This window comes from Nymphaea colorata, chromosome 2 (genome assembly GCF_008831285.2).
Source record: "Nymphaea colorata isolate Beijing-Zhang1983 chromosome 2, ASM883128v2, whole genome shotgun sequence".
In the NCBI taxonomy this organism is placed as follows: Eukaryota; Viridiplantae; Streptophyta; class Magnoliopsida; order Nymphaeales; family Nymphaeaceae; genus Nymphaea; species Nymphaea colorata.
The window spans coordinates 13,799,887-13,816,948 of record NC_045139.1 but is presented as its reverse complement, the minus strand read 5'-3'; the positions used below and the strand labels follow the sequence as shown (position 1 = coordinate 13,816,948).

At 40.5% G+C, this 17,062-nt stretch overlaps 2 protein-coding genes and 1 non-coding gene across 5 annotated transcripts; 1 reads left to right on the top strand and 2 right to left on the bottom strand.

Moving 5' to 3' along the window:
• Positions 1–988: 988 nt before the first annotated feature.
• On the top strand, positions 989–1,073 carry TRNAY-GUA (transfer RNA tyrosine (anticodon GUA)). Its single transcript is given in 2 exon segments — positions 989–1,025; positions 1,038–1,073. It is a non-coding gene; the product is annotated as a tRNA-Tyr (tRNA).
• A 1,438-nt stretch (positions 1,074–2,511) lies between these two features.
• Positions 2,512–3,679, bottom strand: LOC116248287 (GATA transcription factor 3-like). The gene is made up of 2 exons (XM_031620991.2): positions 3,420–3,679; positions 2,512–3,267 (listed from the first exon to the last, which is right to left on the bottom strand). Exons 1-2 carry the CDS (start codon positions 3,510–3,512, stop codon positions 2,545–2,547), a joined length of 816 nt encoding a protein of 271 aa, XP_031476851.1. The 5' UTR covers positions 3,513–3,679; the 3' UTR covers positions 2,512–2,544.
• A 5,996-nt stretch (positions 3,680–9,675) lies between these two features.
• On the bottom strand, positions 9,676–14,383 carry LOC116246832 (uncharacterized). Of its 3 annotated transcripts, none has more exons than XM_031618718.2 (8): positions 13,897–14,383; positions 12,166–12,220; positions 11,780–11,854; positions 11,569–11,660; positions 10,759–10,840; positions 10,469–10,552; positions 10,014–10,169; positions 9,676–9,923 (listed from the first exon to the last, which is right to left on the bottom strand). In XM_031618718.2, exons 1-7 carry the CDS (start codon positions 14,259–14,261, stop codon positions 10,044–10,046), a joined length of 879 nt encoding a protein of 292 aa, XP_031474578.1. In that variant the 5' UTR covers positions 14,262–14,383; the 3' UTR covers positions 9,676–9,923; positions 10,014–10,043. The 3 variants fall into 3 exon arrangements, with proteins under 3 accessions (XP_031474578.1, XP_031474577.1, XP_031474576.1); XM_031618717.2 differs by having other exon boundaries at positions 9,677–9,901; XM_031618716.2 differs by lacking the exon at positions 9,676–9,923 and having other exon boundaries at positions 9,925–10,169.
• Between the last annotated feature and the right edge of the window lie 2,679 nt (positions 14,384–17,062).

Genomic DNA, 17,062 nt, shown 5'->3' with positions numbered 1-17,062 from the left:
GGACAAAAAAAGGGAGACCAGGACCACGATGCCCTGATATTTTTTTTGGCCAATCGTCCAAATCAATCCCAGTCGCCCTTGGCAGCCATAGATAGATAGATAGAAAGCTCCACAACTATGTCGTCCAGGTTTTCCCTGTTATGGCAACAAGGTGTGTCTTTTTCCTCGGTTTTACCTGTATCCACCCCAACCAGCAACAGGGTTGTGCAAGTTTCTCTATCCTTGGAAAAAACTGTATCTTAACAAGAAGATGAATCCAAAGCCAGAATAAATGCAGGCAAAATCATTCCCGGGGAATTGCTTCCATGTTGCAGCTTATATACCACCATTGTCAATAATCTCTCACGTAAAAACTAATACCAATAGCATTGTTTTAAGGAAGAAAGAAAAGGTATTGCTTTGCTTTGATTCGAGAGCTGAAACCCTCCCCTCTCTCCTTATCATAAGGTCCAAAACTGTGTTGGTGCCTCGTGAAAGGAAGACAGGAATTGTTCTCAAAAGGCTACAGCCCATTAACTAAACGAGCAGCCCACTGTTACAACTTAAAAGGGGGTTAAGAAATGGAGTCGAGTATAGGACTGTGACCGACAAATCATAATGCCCACAAGCCAAGTTTGAGCGCTGGATTTTGTGGTAAAAACGAGCCCAAACATGACTGCTGTGTTCGGGTAGAAAGGAAGAGAATCAAAGATGATTGATGGGAGTAACATGTAAAAGGAGATGAAAGGAAAATTGTGGTAAGTTTGAGAGCATGTGAAGAAGCTCCAAGTACACCCAATATTTGATAAGGCCCACAAGAACATTACTCACCACCTCTTACTCCTTGCATAAGAGAGAGAGAGAGGGCATTTTAAAGATGGGAGTGTCAAATGCTTCCAAATGGATGTGACATGTTTCAATCATCTCTCGTCGCCTTCACTGGCTTCATTCCTGAGGGTTTCAGATTTGCTTTCATCCTTAATGTTTAAGTTCACGAACGCTTCAGATCCCGGCTTTAGCTCAGTTGGTAGAGCGGAGGACTGTAGTTGTAAGCTGTCATCCTTAGGTCGCTGGTTCGAATCCGGCAAGCCGGACTTATCCTTTTCACTTAGCTTTTGCCTCTCTAGAGTTTGTTTTCGTCATTTTTCTGATGGGGTCGGGCAACCTTGCGCTTTGACTTTGTGATGGTGCAAGAGAATCTTCATTACGGATTAGAGTAGCAAATCCACATCCATTTCAGAGGGCAATAAGCAGGCACTAGCAACTCATATATTCTACAATAATAATAAACATCAATCAATCAGTGTTCAGGTATGGGCGAGGTCAAGTGGAGTAGTAAATCTCCTCCCTATGTGTGGGTAGATTGACGCGAGGCATCTCACTAACCTCAAATTTTGAAACGGAAGATCTTGTCCATAATTCCAACAAATCACAGATTTGAAAACTACGAATATGAAGTTCAATTTCCTATACCATCGGAATTTCATGAAACTCAACCCAAAGTCAATGGGGGGAGAAACTTGAGACTCTTAAACTTTTAAGATGTAAGAACTACAAGTTTATATCTTTCACAAAAGCTATTTGAAATGTTACGTTGCTATGTTTTTTTATACGTTTTACTTCAAGACGAGCTTAATATAATAATGTATGAGAATCCAGCGAGCTTGGAACTTGCAGCTAAAGGAGCTCGAAGATGAATTTTAAACTCAATATAGGAAGAGTGGAGGTCCATCCTTTTTCATAGGCTTAGATTCATTTATGTGCATATGGATAAGGAGAAGTTGGCTTCTCTTTCTGCAACAGGCCGCTGAGTTGGATGGATCACTATATTATATGATTCCAAAAGCCGAGTCGGGTTACTTAGTAGTGCTTCATTCCAAAAGTGGCTTTTACGAGCCAGCCAATCTCTTGCATTAAAAGCTGCCGCCCGTCATCTCCTGTATAAGAACAATTTACAGGAAACGACGTGACCTGCTGTGCAGTCTATTTAACGAAAGCCCCATTCATTCATTCTGCATTTGGCTGATTAGTATACTTATATTCACCGAGCGCAATTCAGAATGCCTTATCTTGAACAATTACAGACAATTCAAGGCACGCGTTCGTCATAAAACAGTGAGCCAGACAAAACGCAGAGGACAAGGAATCGACTCGGTTAGGACACGAGTCTGTCATGCCCCAAGATTCCTTTTACCTTTTATTTTCTCAAAGAACAGTGGCCTGGACAGAAGGAACCGGGAAACGCCGAACCGAGACGCATAATAAAGCCAACGGGCAATTCGATGTAGCAGAAAGAGACAATCCCGAAAAACCCTCATCCATACGGCGTTCCCAACCTCAAAACCGATTCGTTCGGTACAGGACCCGGGAATCCCAGTAATTTCTTCCTTCAGTAGTCTAATCTAATGCAATGTTCCAAGGCAGGACGTTTACTGCGACTGAACTCTCTCGTACGGTTTACCAGACAACTTTTTGCTTACTAATTTGGTTTCAGATTGTTATTAGGGAAATGCAGGGAGGAAAGACGGGAAGGAAGAAGAAGAAGGGGAATGAGTTTAACTTCATTCAATCGGAAGCAACGGACATGGACATCCTCATCTCCATGACTTTCTTGTGAGAATTGGAATGCTTGTAACTAACAAAAGTGGGGCTCTTGGCGGGCCGGTACTCGGGCAGCAGCCGGCCGGACTTGAACCTGACGCCGCATGCATTGCAGAGGGTCTTGGGCCCGAGGGGGCCGGCCCGCCACTGAGGCGTCCTCTGAGCCAGGCAGTGGCTGCACCGCCTCGGCTGCTGCTGCTGCTGCTGCCCGTTGCTCCCTTCCAAGCTGTCATTCGAGCCACCACCAGCCGCAGCAGCAGCAGCGGCAGAAGGAGTGGGGGAGGCGCTCCCGTTATCCTCGGCCTTCGACCCTTCCTCGATGTGACTGTCTTCCACCTCCTTGATTTTCTTCTGGACTATGAGCTCGCTGTCTGCGAGCCAGTAGGCCTGGTCCAGCAATGGAGGGTCGTAGCCTTCCATACCCTTATCCCACTCTTGTTCTTCTTCCTGTCTCTCTTCTCCTTCCTCTTCCTCCTCCTCTTCTTCATCTTCGTTGGACCACCCACTTGGGGTGCCCGTCTGCCTCCTGCGCTTGGTCCGCGGCTTCACCGGCTTTCGAGCGTCTATGGTACTCGACGCCGCCACGTCCACCATGCTCCCCACTTGGGTAGCCCCTGGATTGTGGCCGCTGCCGCCGCCAGAGAAGCAGTCCTCCACGAAAGCGGATAGCCACTCTATTCCAGCTTCCTGCTTCCACAGAGAGAAAGAGGGAGATAGAGAAGAGTGGTGGAGAGACAAAGAGAGAGAACATTGCTCATGGAAAGTGGAAACTAAATTGAATGCTACACAGAAACAGAGAGAGAGAGAGAGAGAGAGAGGGAAGGGGGAAAGCTTTGTACCCCGGAGAAATTTCTCTCGTCTGAGAGGAAGTCGTTGAACGCGCCACCGGGCAAAGTGTCACCGGAAAACGGCATTTCTTGGGGAAAGCCCATCAGGACACAAGGGGGAGAGAGAGAGAGGGAGGATTGGTGGTGGGTTTAGTTATGGAAGAAGAAGGGTTGGAATCTGTCGGCAGTGAGAGCAACATCTACTCAAAACAGATGGCATACTTCTCTAGCTATTTGTGGTTCCCCCACACCCCCTCTCTCCCTCTTTTTCTTTTCTTGGACAGTATAAATGGCAATGCCGGATAATTACTAAGCGTTTGTTTTCGTGAAAATGGTGAAACAGTCATGCACTCAACTGGCATTTTCGATTCACCCCATTCCTAAAACGCTTCGCTTTTCTTAGGCCCCTGACACAAATTGATACAACCACTCTCCCTTTCACTTTAGAACATTGTAGGCCTCATAATTGCCAAAGTTTAGAACAGGAAATTGTCAGAGCCTCTGTCTGTCTCGTAAACCCCAAAAACATTACTTGTATTAGCACAAGAAACGCTAGCTATAGTTTCATGCCTGTTGTATGAGAAATTTCTTCAAATTCTGTTCCCATTATATATAGATATATCCACATTCACATTACAAGATTGGTTGATGCAGTATATTTTTAGTCATTTCTTAGAAGAACAATTGCACATGCAATTCTCGTGTTTAGAGATATTTCACAGATAACTATATAGAGTGATCTTAATTTGAAGCCAAACATCAGATTTAGGTTTTGATTTTAAAATTCTACAAGATTTTGCAAAGCACATTTTTAATGGATTTATAATGTTTTGGTCGTAAAGAAGGCATACTTACAGAAAAGAGACGGTTGGAACAGGGTCACAATGCGACTCATCGAGCATCCTGCTATTTCTGCTGAACATCAACCGTTTTACAATTATTCAACCATGTATGTGAGGTTTTCATAACAATAAAATATTCAAAGAAAGCCAAAAAAGATCAAAAGTTTGCAAGTGTTCAAAATTTAATAAGTTTTTTTTTAACTGTAAAATCGAATCTGCACGCGTATATGTTTTTAACGTTTTGGACCACAAAATGGTCTGACTGACCTTATGGTCCAATTTTGAATAGCCAAATCCAATTGAATTCTCGTCTCAAAGACTCAAAAAAGGTACGACGGTAACATTTAATAGGCATGGATGTGCTTATAATATAGAAAAAAGAAAAGGTAAATGGAGAAGACTTTTCTCAGTGTGATTGTCGACACTGTAGCTGCTTAGTAATTTGCATTTTATTGAAGACTGTATCCGAGTTTGGCGATATACATTGTTCCAGGGACTATTTAAGTGAAGAAAAATGGTAAGAAGTAGCAGAAGTAAAAATGGAGGATCTCTCTCCCTTCTTTTTCACTCTCTGTTTCTCTCTCTGTAGTAACATTTATTAAATATTTTGTAAAAACACATGCTATATATATATTCTGCAATCTTGTCATTTTGGAAATGGTTTTTTACTTCACTAGCGCTGTTTGTACGACATTTCTACGCTTTGAAATTGTAGAGGGCGGAATCCTTGTTGTTATCGTTACTTCTTCAAGGGCTCGTTCGATTAGAGCTTGTTTAAAAACTTTGAAGGTGTATCGGACTGGTGGAATCCCAGCCGTCCTCACGTTATGAAACAAACAGTAAGTGAAATTTTCACCTGCTCTGCTAGCACAAAGGCCAAAAAATTCCCCCATTTTATCTAGCAATATTTTCACCCAATTGCAGGAAGAGAAAAGTTTTTCCCTGACTTATATTTTCCATGCTACCCAGAAGCTCCCTAATTGTCATCTGCTCATTCCCTTGCATGAGATGGTCACATTGGACCAGGCAATTTAAATATGATTAGAAAAAAAAAGAAATGCTTCTTTTGGGTTGCCAACTGCTTGAGGTGATATATTAAGCCGGAAATTTCTTCGGTGAGATTTGAAATGAGTCTTTTCATCCCTAAGTTCTAAGTTTGTGATAGGTTGGCTCTAGAATTAACGAAATTAGTAAGCCAGAAATTTCTATATGAGGGGCACTGGTAATAAATTTTAAATTTTTAAGGGTCATCAACATATAAATAAGAAAAACTACCCAAAGGTGTCAATATAAAAATAAGAATTTTTCTTGTATGTCTGGTTAGGTAATCACCTACCTACACATTGCCCATACCTACCTGCGGCCCTGTTAGTAAGTTTTGGTCCAACTTTATGTTGGCTTGTGGCCTGTAAAGGCAATCAGTAGTGAGTGACTGTTTTATCGACAAAGCAAGAGAGATGCAGAATGCAGTTCTTTTCTTTTCTTTTCTTCTTTTAATGAATCGTTCATTAATCACAATAAGCTTGCAGATTAATAAGTGGCTGCTTCATTCTAATTCTTATGTGAGAGCTCAAATGGAAGCCTGCTCCTCTACCCCAATGCTGTTATGGAGGTCTATCAGTAAGTAAAGTTGCAATAATGCCAGATAAGGGAAGTAAATCATGCATAGCTCACAGTTAGGGGGGTGGGGGAGTTTGTATAGGTCACAGCATCTCGTTATCAGAGAGAAAGCCAGAGATGCTAAACAAACACTTCTGTCTTCTCTTTTCTGCAAAACAAAGATTTGTTCATGGAAAGTTTGCATTAGTCCCAAAGTTATTTTTATATTTTGCATATGCTGGACGAAGCGGTGGAGTAAATAAGTATTTTCTTCGTGTTTGCATATGATTGTGGGAAAGAGATGCGCTTTTGCTGCTGATGAATTGGTGGTAGCAATAAGGCTGTTATCATGTCATGTGGTGGTCACAAGCACGTGGCTCCATGTCACATGCACCTAAACAACAGGGGCCGCTCTCTGGTCCCCCAACCTACGCTGCGCCTCCGACAAAAGTCTTTCATGGCCGCCCTCCACATTTACCACATCCTCACCTTTCTCTCTTCCCCCCGAAAAGTTTACCAGATATCCGTTGATTTTTCTTCAGCAATTAACCAGTAAAGTTTTTCGAATGTTTCAGAAATACTAAAATACTTGTCTTAGTTCTAACTCTTGTATCGGGTTGCCATCGAATCGAATTGGTTTGCGGCTGATTCTGAGATGCACATTGGTGCCATGTTCATCATCTTAATAGAACTGTTTGTTGTCGTTTGGATCTTCGTGCCAGTTTCCGGACAGCGAATGAAAATTTCGTATTTTGATACATGTCGGTGGAACTCCCCAAACCGGAGATGTTGGGAAGGTTTTCTCGGGTTTCCAATGCAAGGTGAAATTTCGTTGACGAAGTAGGAAGAGATAAGTTGAAAACCCTGCCCCTTCCCCTTTCCCTGAGGTCTACAGCTACCACAAGACCTGAATTAATTTTGGGTAATAATAGTGCTCAGGAGAATCAAATTTTACCTGCCCATCAGTGCTTCTAGTTACTTCCTTCAACTCTCAAAGGTAACCTCCATCACCATTTACAGTTCAGAAGGATAGCGGTCATAAGAATTGAAGGGATGACTGAGCTTTCTCAAGCCCATTAGCTTGATCAGCTGTTTTACATCCTTCAAAGGCCTACGAAAACAGGGACTTTGGTAGTTTTTAGACCGTAATTCTTCGCAAGTAATTGAGGCATGCTCCTTTAAAATGGCTAACCGATTTTGGGTAAAGTTCTACCACTTGGAACAGAGAGGTAGCAGTGCAGCAGCCATTTTAGGTCATGCAACTGCAACTGTTCCTGCTGCAGCGCTTGCTCATCGTCTTTGTATCGTTTCCCAAGAGAAATTTCCTAGTTGGTATCATCATCAACAAGACATCACATGGGTCAATAAAACCCACCAGACCACAGCAGCTACCTTTGGCTTTACAAAGTACACTTGCAAGAACATCAGAGCAGAGAGCAGATACTTGGTTGCAGCTTTCTGCAACTGTGCCACCACCTGCACCATCCATTCATCCCTCTCGCTCGCTCTCTGGCTTTCATGCATGCCTGCACGCACACACGCACGAATACCGATCCAGTATTTGTGATACTGTCATTCTCGTCCTTTTGATTTTATTTTGCCTGGTAGGCAACTCCCATGTCCTTTTCCAAGGCCTGATTTTCGCAAGCCGCCACGTGAAATCCTGGTCTATTGTGCAGGAAACATCTGGTTAACGAGATCGAAAATCAATTCCACCGTTTGAAAGAGGCCAGGAACCCAGTCCAGAAAGAAACTGATTTTGATTTTAAATATGGCGATAAAGCTGCTACTACATCAATGAAGCGTGATAGTTGATGATAAGATGGAGAAGTAGTAAAAGTGAGATCCTGTGATGAAGGGAAGATGTTGTCAAATTATTGAAATAAAGCAAAACGTTACAGGTGAAAAGAAAAGGGCGAAGAGATTAACCCGATGTGTTGTCTTTTAGACTATAGAACAAAAAGCAGGCAATTATGCGCGACCATACTGCGTATTCATGGGCTAACGATGTTGAGAGGTGGGGTCTATCGGTACTCCATGCAACAAGCAAAGGGACGATCTGTTTGCCTTTAAGATTTAAAGAAAGAAACCATATTCGTGCATGCTTACATGCATGCATGTGTGTGTGACGCATCTCTATTACTTGTGTGCATAGTTGACAAACCTGTGAATCGGACATGGATCGGCTGACAACCAAGTCATGGGTCGGTGAATTGACTCAACGATTCATCCAGGCCAGATCATACACATAATTACAAAATCAAAGCTAGTAACCAACATGTGTTCGGTTAATTTACTTCTTAGTGTTATTGGTTAACAGTTAGGGTTCGTATTGAATGAAAGAGTTTCGAAACAGGTGATACCAAGCTAATTCAGCCGAACCAGAACCAAGCACTCCAGCACTCAGATCAGATGCATTTGGATCAATACTTGACTTGTGACCTTGGCAATCCGAGTCGACTGGGGCAGTTCCTGATCGGTCAACCCGCCGGTTTTGCCAACTATGCATGTGTGCAAAGGTACTAGATATGTGACTCGGGCAGACATAGAAATGCAAATGGACAGGATCTGGTTTTACCGTGTTCGATTCTGACTCAACTTCTAGTGCATTTCGCTGCCTCTCGGATTCGACCCACAAAAGTAATGTGCTCACATGTCATGCTAATAAGAAAAAACTCATAAAAGTATATCCCCAATTCCAGAGTGAACTCATAAGCGGCGATGGAGAACCAACCACGCCAGACCAAGAGCTATCCAACTGTTTACAGTGGGAAGGATATTGTAGCTTCATAAGGTGTGTCCTTTCTTAGGAATTTCAGAGCTAGATGAGTCGTTTGGAAGCTAGAAAGGAAAAAATTGCCCTAGTAAATAGGACTTTCCTGACAGGAAAGATGCCCTCAACAGTTCACTGGAATCCCCACAGGTGTACCATTGGATGCATTGTAAGGACTATTTATTCATGGACAAAAATATTTAGCTACCCTTAATTGTCGAGGTGCTGAGGAGAATACTTTTAGCACATTTTCCCTTGGAAATCACTAAAAAGGCAAACTCAGTACCCAGGACAGTTATTAAGTGTACTTTCGAGATATATATATATATATATATAGTTATTTATTTATTTACTGAAGTAGAAAGTACTGGGTTCTAAGATCTGCATGCCTAGGTACTGTAAAAGTTAAAATTTCCAGTTGTTCCCCCGAACCTTTTGTTTTTAAGCTACAGCTTTTCTTTCCGACAAAAAGGCAAGGGATTCCCAACTCGAATGTTAACTGTTAAGCCCCTATTTTAGCCAGGCCTGCCGATCTCATGTCAGCATCAGTATGTGTTCTTTTCCGCCTTCTTTATCTATGTGCAGTTTAAAATGATGCTCATGCTCCTGTTGTTCGTAGATCATCAATAAACACTCGCTTTGATTTAGTTTTCAATCGAATCCCAACTTCGAATTAGAACCAAACGTATCCAATGATGGCAGTCCCACAACCATGCTTTCATGGCATTGTCATTTCCAGGCGCAGTTTGTGGGCCCAAATTTTCCACGAGCAGGAGAGCAGCACTATGTCATTATTCAACATGATCCCTTGCTTTATGATAATATGTTAACAGTCATCACAGTTTAGGCATGTTGGAAGTATGAAATCTAAGGCTCGGATTCAACATATTTTTACATTGGTTTTTAGGTCTCTGAGAAATTACAGTGTTTCGCATAGAACTTGAAAACGGCCTGCTATGCAAGACACCCGTAAACGACTGTAGAAGACGAAATGTTAGACAATTTAGATACTCAAATATCATGCTTTTATATTCATACTGAAATCAATGTCTCACCGATCACCATCTTCTAAAACATAAATGGCGAATTTGGAAAAATGGTTAAATTTTATTCATGTACATTAATTTTTAACAGAAATCAAACTAGATTAAATACGATGAGCCACTATGGTAAAATGATCTGATTTTCTTGTCCTCCGAATCCTAAATTGGAATTCCAAAAATCTGTCTCTCCCTAGTAACGAAATGCGGATGGTCTGCGAAGCAACGATTCTCCAGTATCTTCAAACATGATACAGAACATCTGAGATATTAAAATTTTATAATGTACAGGGAATTACAGAAGAATTAGAATAATAGCAACCGAATGTACACGGCACTTTAAAATGTGTACCTATTTTAGCCTACGGGTCATTTTTTAATTTCAGGATTCCGGAGATGGCTGAGGAAGATACTGCTGCCACTCAGGCGGTAACTTCTTCCGCATTTTTAGAAACTTTATGGCTGCAGAAGTTAAGGGTATAGCCTGGATGTCGAATTCTTTGGGTGCCTGCGACAAAGGAAACAAATAGCTCCTGCAAATTAGAACTCAACACTGTTGGTGGATTGAAACATCAAAGTCTAGAATGTCCAATCACCAAAACGAGATTGATTGAGGACCGGACCGACTTGATAAATGTAAATTAGAGCATCATCATGCTCCGGAGAGTCAACTTCGCTAGCTTTCGTTCTGACCCACCGAGGCACTCACCATCAAACATGCTCATGATCCATGACACAGCATGTCTCACGTTCAATACACTTGTTTTGTTTATGGACTTGAAAAATCAGAAGGCCGAGCTTACCAACCTTAGGAGCTTTGATCAACTTCATACCCGCTTCTTCTAATGTTTTCTGGCCTTTCCTCGTATTGCATTTTGCACAGGCAGTGACCTGCAATTAATCACTCTCAAAATTCAAGTTCGAGAAGAATGATGCCTCCTGCTAACTTGGTTATCAAAATCACATTGTCCACATTCTACATGGTCAGACAAGATAACTCTTGAAGGAAAAGGTCAACTTGAGACGGGCAGAATAGTTCAGTAAAAAATTGGCAGTGCAGAGACTATGAGCAATTAAGCTACATTACATACGCTTACCAAGTTCTCCCATTTCCATTCCCCGCCACGTGAAGTTGGCAAAACATGATCGATAGTCAAATTATCATGAGCAGAACAGTATCTGCAAGGACAAATATCAACATATGCATAGCATAAGCGCTAGTCTGGGGAAAATCTACACACCCGCACAGCACGGCCTTAGATTCATCGACCATTTAAACAGAATTGCTCGGAAAACAGATTCAAAAATCAAAACTTTTCAAAGCAAAAAAGTAAAAGTTCACATGTATGATCAATTTCTGTACCATGGATAGAGAGCACGCCTAGTGGCAAAAATTGGGGTGGCATATCGACTGCACATGTATAGGCTAGGGTAGTAGCACCCAGTGATATCTGCCTAAGCCGTGTTCAACACCACAACAAAAAGATTGGCCTCCCACGCAAAAAGCAGATGCATTCTTACCGAACACACCACTTACAAAACAAGAGTCTAATTCCAGTAGATGAACTGCATAAGTGCATACAGTAGTTGCACGCACTTAAAGAGGTCATTTTGATACGAAGAAAGTCAACATGTCAAGGATCTTCACAAAAGCTGCATGTAGATCAGCTTGTTTTTGTGTGTATATGTGACAAATATCACTGAAAAAGGAAGAATATAGAACCTGAAAGACATATATTGTGATAGAAGAGATACATAAGAAGACTCAGTTGAAAAATTAGAAAAACCAGTAACCATGATCACGACAACAGAAGATACGATAAAAATCATTCCAAATTCGAAGAATGTTACAGATACTAATTTTCTATGAGCAAGAAGTCGTCTATTTTGTTATCTACAACACTTACTGACAAATAAACATATCACGAAAGTATATGTTTTTACGATTAAGCTGTTGTTTAATTCTTCTCCTCTTGACAACCTGAAGTAAATTTGGAACCTGAAAATGGAAAATAAAGAAGGCTGGTTTGTCACAGTTCAACATCCAAACACACGAATAAGCAATTTAAACTGTCTTCACTTATTTAGCGTGCACTGAATAAATAAAAGAGTGCATACTCTCAGAACAGCCGGTATGTAAAAAGAACCACTTGGGGAAGAGACAGTTTGATCATAGTACTCCAACACGTCAGCCTGGTTAAAGCAAGCCAGTGGTTGTGATATTTACTTCCCTTTAAGGTAACATGTACAAATAGGCAAAGCAGTAAATAAAAAGAATGAATAAGATTATCAAGGAAACAGGCATGACAGAAAGGACATATTATATAAAGGAAAGAATTTTAACTTTTAAATGCTCCTCAGTTTGTTTTCAAAGGCAGTATCTGAAAGAAATAAAGAGCATATAAAATTCTCAAGGGGTGAACATTACTTTTTCCAAAATATAGAATACAAAAGAAAAACAAAAAATTATCACTATTACCACAATAAATGGAGTCATGATCTACCTTCTCCATAAATTCCAAACAAATGGCACGTCTCCAGCATACGACATTGATGGGCCTAACCATGTTCAAACCAAAGAGATTAAAAATGATAAGTAATTCTACTTGTGATCCCAATGGTATATGGGTAAATCATCTTTAAATAATGAGAAGGGAAAAAGTTAAAAAATAAGTCATATGGTCAGTATAAAGACCTAAGCATGTCGCCACGTACTAAACAAACAATTGCCAGAAATATATCCACACACAATGTGGCCTTAATTCAGAGTGAAATATCACTACAAGCTCTCAAACAAAAAAGAAGCCACAACCTGAACTCAAAGATTTCATTTTGATATGTTCGAATACAGGACCAAACAACATAGCAATAACGTCATTACCCTTTTCTAGCATATCAGAAATATGCTTAGTCATGTTTTTTCATCATTAGCTTTTTTAGAAGGATCAAATCTGGCATTTTTCTCCTTAAGAAAAATATTGGAAAGAAAAACATGTGACATACCGTGGCATAAAGTGCTAGGAAACCGCAAAATTTTCATAGGTGAACGTAAGAATGAATCAGAAAGAAGATTAACAAATAGTTTGAAAAATAACAGTTGAACTGTGAACACTACCACTAGATTAATATGGTGAAGTTTCTATATTGTTACCACTAAATTTATCCTCAACTAAAAGATCAGATACAGTACAATCTGACCAACATGTTGAAATTTGTTAAGAAGTACCATGAACCTTCTTGGTTTGTACTTTGTGGTTACTGCTCACACCTGTTCTTGAACATAATCTACAATAACATTCCATAAGAGGATGGCAGGCAAAAATTATGGAGAGAATAGTTATATTTTATAAACAGGGGAACAACCAATAACTTTTAATGTGCTTAGGTCTTTTCACGTCTTCCTAGTGAAAAAGATGAGGATATAAATAAGAATCTGATGCTGTATAATTGTAAAACCGTATGCAAGTGAATTACAGGAAGATCCAATTAGCAGAATAATTGAATGTAATTGGATGTATTCACATAGGCACAGAAGTTCAATTAAGTAACATAAGGCCCTCTCTATTTTGCAACAACGTGATCTGCTAACTGTGGACTGTTTACTCCAACCTAAGGTTCATTCAGGCCACGTAGCTTACGATAAACCAAAGCTCCAGATGTATGGCTACTAAAAAAAACATTATATACAAGCTCCACATTTCATAGTGTAGAACTCCCCATCTACTCTTTGATCGTTCATGATATGAACATACAACTTTGACGCTCATCCGTCTTGTTAACCAACTTATTTCCTCATTTTAAGTAGCTAAAGTTTGACTTGCTCAGAAAGGCTCTTTAGGTGATGGGCAAGACCAGAGCTTCTGAAGAGGATTAAAAGAAGAAAAGTGCTACTAACTGCTAAGCTTGTACAACCAGGCACGACGACTTAGTTTTTCGTGTTATTTTGACATCTTCAGTAAGTCATTAAGGAGCATAAGCAGAATTGCAAAATGCAAAACCAACTATAATAGTATAAAACAATGGCACTACAAGGCTTGTTATCATAATAATTTATGGTTCACCCAATAAAAAAAAAGTCGCCCAAACAGTAGAAGAAACCTCACAACCAAATTAAACAACCATTATACTGAAAAACATAAATGGAGAAATCATCGATATTAGAACTAAGAAGTACACGTAACCTAGAAAGAAGGCTACTCAACTAAAGAAAGGAACTCCATGATCTAAACCTCTACCTGTATGAAATGTCCAGCACCAACCCCCTGAAACAAGATAACTCGTCAACAGGACAACCATCATCATCTTCCTCAACGTCCTCAATGTCACTATCTTCCCAACCCTCTTCACTCGCTTTACCAGAAACCTTGCTGGATACTTTACAAACCTCACGGCCTCTGGCCTTGCTCTTGTCGGTTTCGATTCGGTACCTTCCAGATTTCGACGAAAAGCCCTTATGGCGAGACGGGCGCTGGAAATGTAGCATAGATGAAGATCTGTTACCATAGCAGAGAAGTTTAAGGCCTCCATGGTCCGGGAATTGCCGCAGCAATGTGTGTCTCGTTCCCCTGCTAGGTGCGGAAACGGAGTGGCACCACTTCATTGCATCTGTTGGTGACCAAGCAAAGACGAAGTTTGGTCGCCGGCGACGCCTGAGAAACGAGTCGTGAGGGTGGTCCGTTTTCCCACCACCACAGGATGAAGAAATATCCACTCCGGGCAGGACACTTGGTTGAGCGGGCCATGAGATATTTCAAATCAAACACTTAAAGAGATTTAAGATCTCCGCGGTCGAATCTGAGGATGGATGGACATAAAACATTCAATCTTGACAAATCGCAATATCCGATGAAACTATCGGATATCGGACATTGGAGATGAGGAGGGGGAGGTTCAAAGAGACATGGTCGAGTCGAAAAGAATGGAGTCCAGAATCATTGGACGTTCTTATTTGAAAGTCCTCATTGTTGAGCTGGTTAGAGGGATGATTTAATGTACAGGGTAGAGTGGATAGGTAGTTAGTATCTATTCGAAGTTTTTGTACTAAAAAAAACATTGATATGCAAGTTGAAACATACAATCTCAACACAACAAAAGTAAGGCTGGTATCCCAAGATAAGAGAAAAGATAAGAGCTTTAGCTTTTTAGCAAGACTACATACAAACTACTCCTCAATCAAAAATACTTTTGTCACTGATCAATTACATCCATCATTTGGTTTATATTCTAATTAATCTTTAATTTGTATGGAAGGCTCAGATAAGGTACCAAAATCATTTTGTTTAAGACGCTTTCGGGCGACCTTGTTAAAGACATTTTTCCTAGAAAAACAGTGCGCGCATACTTTACTTTTTTTCCTTAGGAAGAGTAAGATACAAGTCAAAAAATGGACTAAAAGTCAAAAATATGTTTCAAAGTGTCGTTGACACTTAGTTAATGTTTATTTACACCATTGTATTATTATAAGAACAAAGTGTTTCCATAATATATTTGAAACCCTTTTAAGTCGACACATTGTCTTAAATAAAACGTCTTAGGTTAAGTTTGTCATGCATCGCAATAAATTTTGACAGGTTAGCCTGTTTGTTGCTAATTGTCAAATAGATGTTGCTAATTGTCAAATAGATGAGATGTCAATGGGCCGGATCCGATGTCTATTGAACCAGCACCAATATACTTGATGGGCTCTGGTTTAGGGAGTGTGAGCTTCATTGAATTTACTATAGATTTAGGTGGACTCAACTCTGTATTAACTAGGAGATATGGGCGGAGGCAGGTGTGGGCAACTGCCCACACATGCACATAAAGAGTATAAAAAGTGTTCATTTTCATATTGAAACTTCGAAACAGTTTTTCTCATTTACATGCAGTACCTCTTAAAGCTTTAAAATTATATAACTAGTGACTCGTAGCCAAGATTTTGTTGCTCCACCTCTGTTAGGAGGTTCTGACCTTGGTTCAACAGAACCCTTTATCCACTCGCAAAGAACCATACTTGGGTTCTGCATGTGAGGGTACGCATATTCAGGATCAATCTGAGGGACCGTGGATTTATAATGAAGTTGTGCCGAGTAGTTGAATTGATAGAAATAAACTAGTGGGTCCTATATATGCATCTCTTGTTCCAACTGACTGCTCTTAATCAAAATTCCACCAGACCAGTCTCTTTCAAAACATCATAAAACCACAGTTGGCTTGCTCCATATGTTTCGTAAGTGGATCTTACACAATTTCCAGATATTAGTTGGACCGCCTGTTTTTGTTTTATCACCAAATCTTGGTCTTACAACTTGGGAAGGAACCCTGTCCGAATCCCGAGTGAAAACATACTGAATCCTGTTTATTTGAACCCGAAGGATATCTCTAGTCTCTAGTGAAACGATTACATAAACCACATTGCTACTCCAATATGAATGCGCAGATGAGCAAAACTTTTGAGATTGATGGGTGCTTTTCTGTATAGTGTTCGTGGTGGTGGGGGGCCAAGAGAATCATCAGTCCTTTGCCTACTTTTGGAAAAGAAATAAAGCAGCAGCTCAGCTTGGCATACGTCCAATTCATAGAGCCACATGTTTGGAGGAGCTGAAGATCAACTTGTGAATGGACTTCAAACCCAAGTTGGTGAAATCGATCACTCTCTGTGAGATCTACTGCTGTTGAACTCAGCTGTGAGTCAGCAAAGATTTGGAGTTATCTATCGAGACAGAACTACTTGTGAAAAAGAAAGCCTCATGGTACTTCCTCTTTCTACCACAATTTTCTTCTTCCCTCCGTTTTCCCATCTTTTTGCTCTTATTTCACTTTTTTAACTTCATCTGTTCTCAGGCTTTCTTCTACCATTTGTTCTTGGGTACATTTCTTTCTTGTCTTTTTCCTTTTTTTAACCCGCGTCCTCTCACAAGATGGTGAAATCCTTGCTGTCCCACCAACCTGCAGGGAGTTCTCCTGTAGAAATATAACCCTTACTGTGTAAAGCAGAAGATCCGTTTGCAGGCGTTTCTTGGTTTTTCTTTTCCTTTTGCCTTTTGTATCCATTCATAAAAAAACACTTTACTTTGAGAAACAAAGGCTTCACTTGTACTGTATGCCCAGTATTTCATTAGCATTTTACTGCAAAGATTATAAACCACATTTGCTGAAACCCTTTTATAGCATCCGCACGGTGTTAGAATTTTGGCGGGTTGGAGAAAGGCTAGGCGGTGAAACCCTGGACAAATGTATCAAGATTGTAAGAGTTGCTATACAAGTCAGGCACATCACTTTTTTGTTCATTATGCTTAATTTGATGTCATCACGCGATTGGAGACAGAAGAACTTGTCAATGAAAGTAATTTCGCGGGCACGGATTTGGAAGCCTGAGTCATCATTTCTAGTGGTTCTGGTTCTCCACCTTTGAAATTTGTG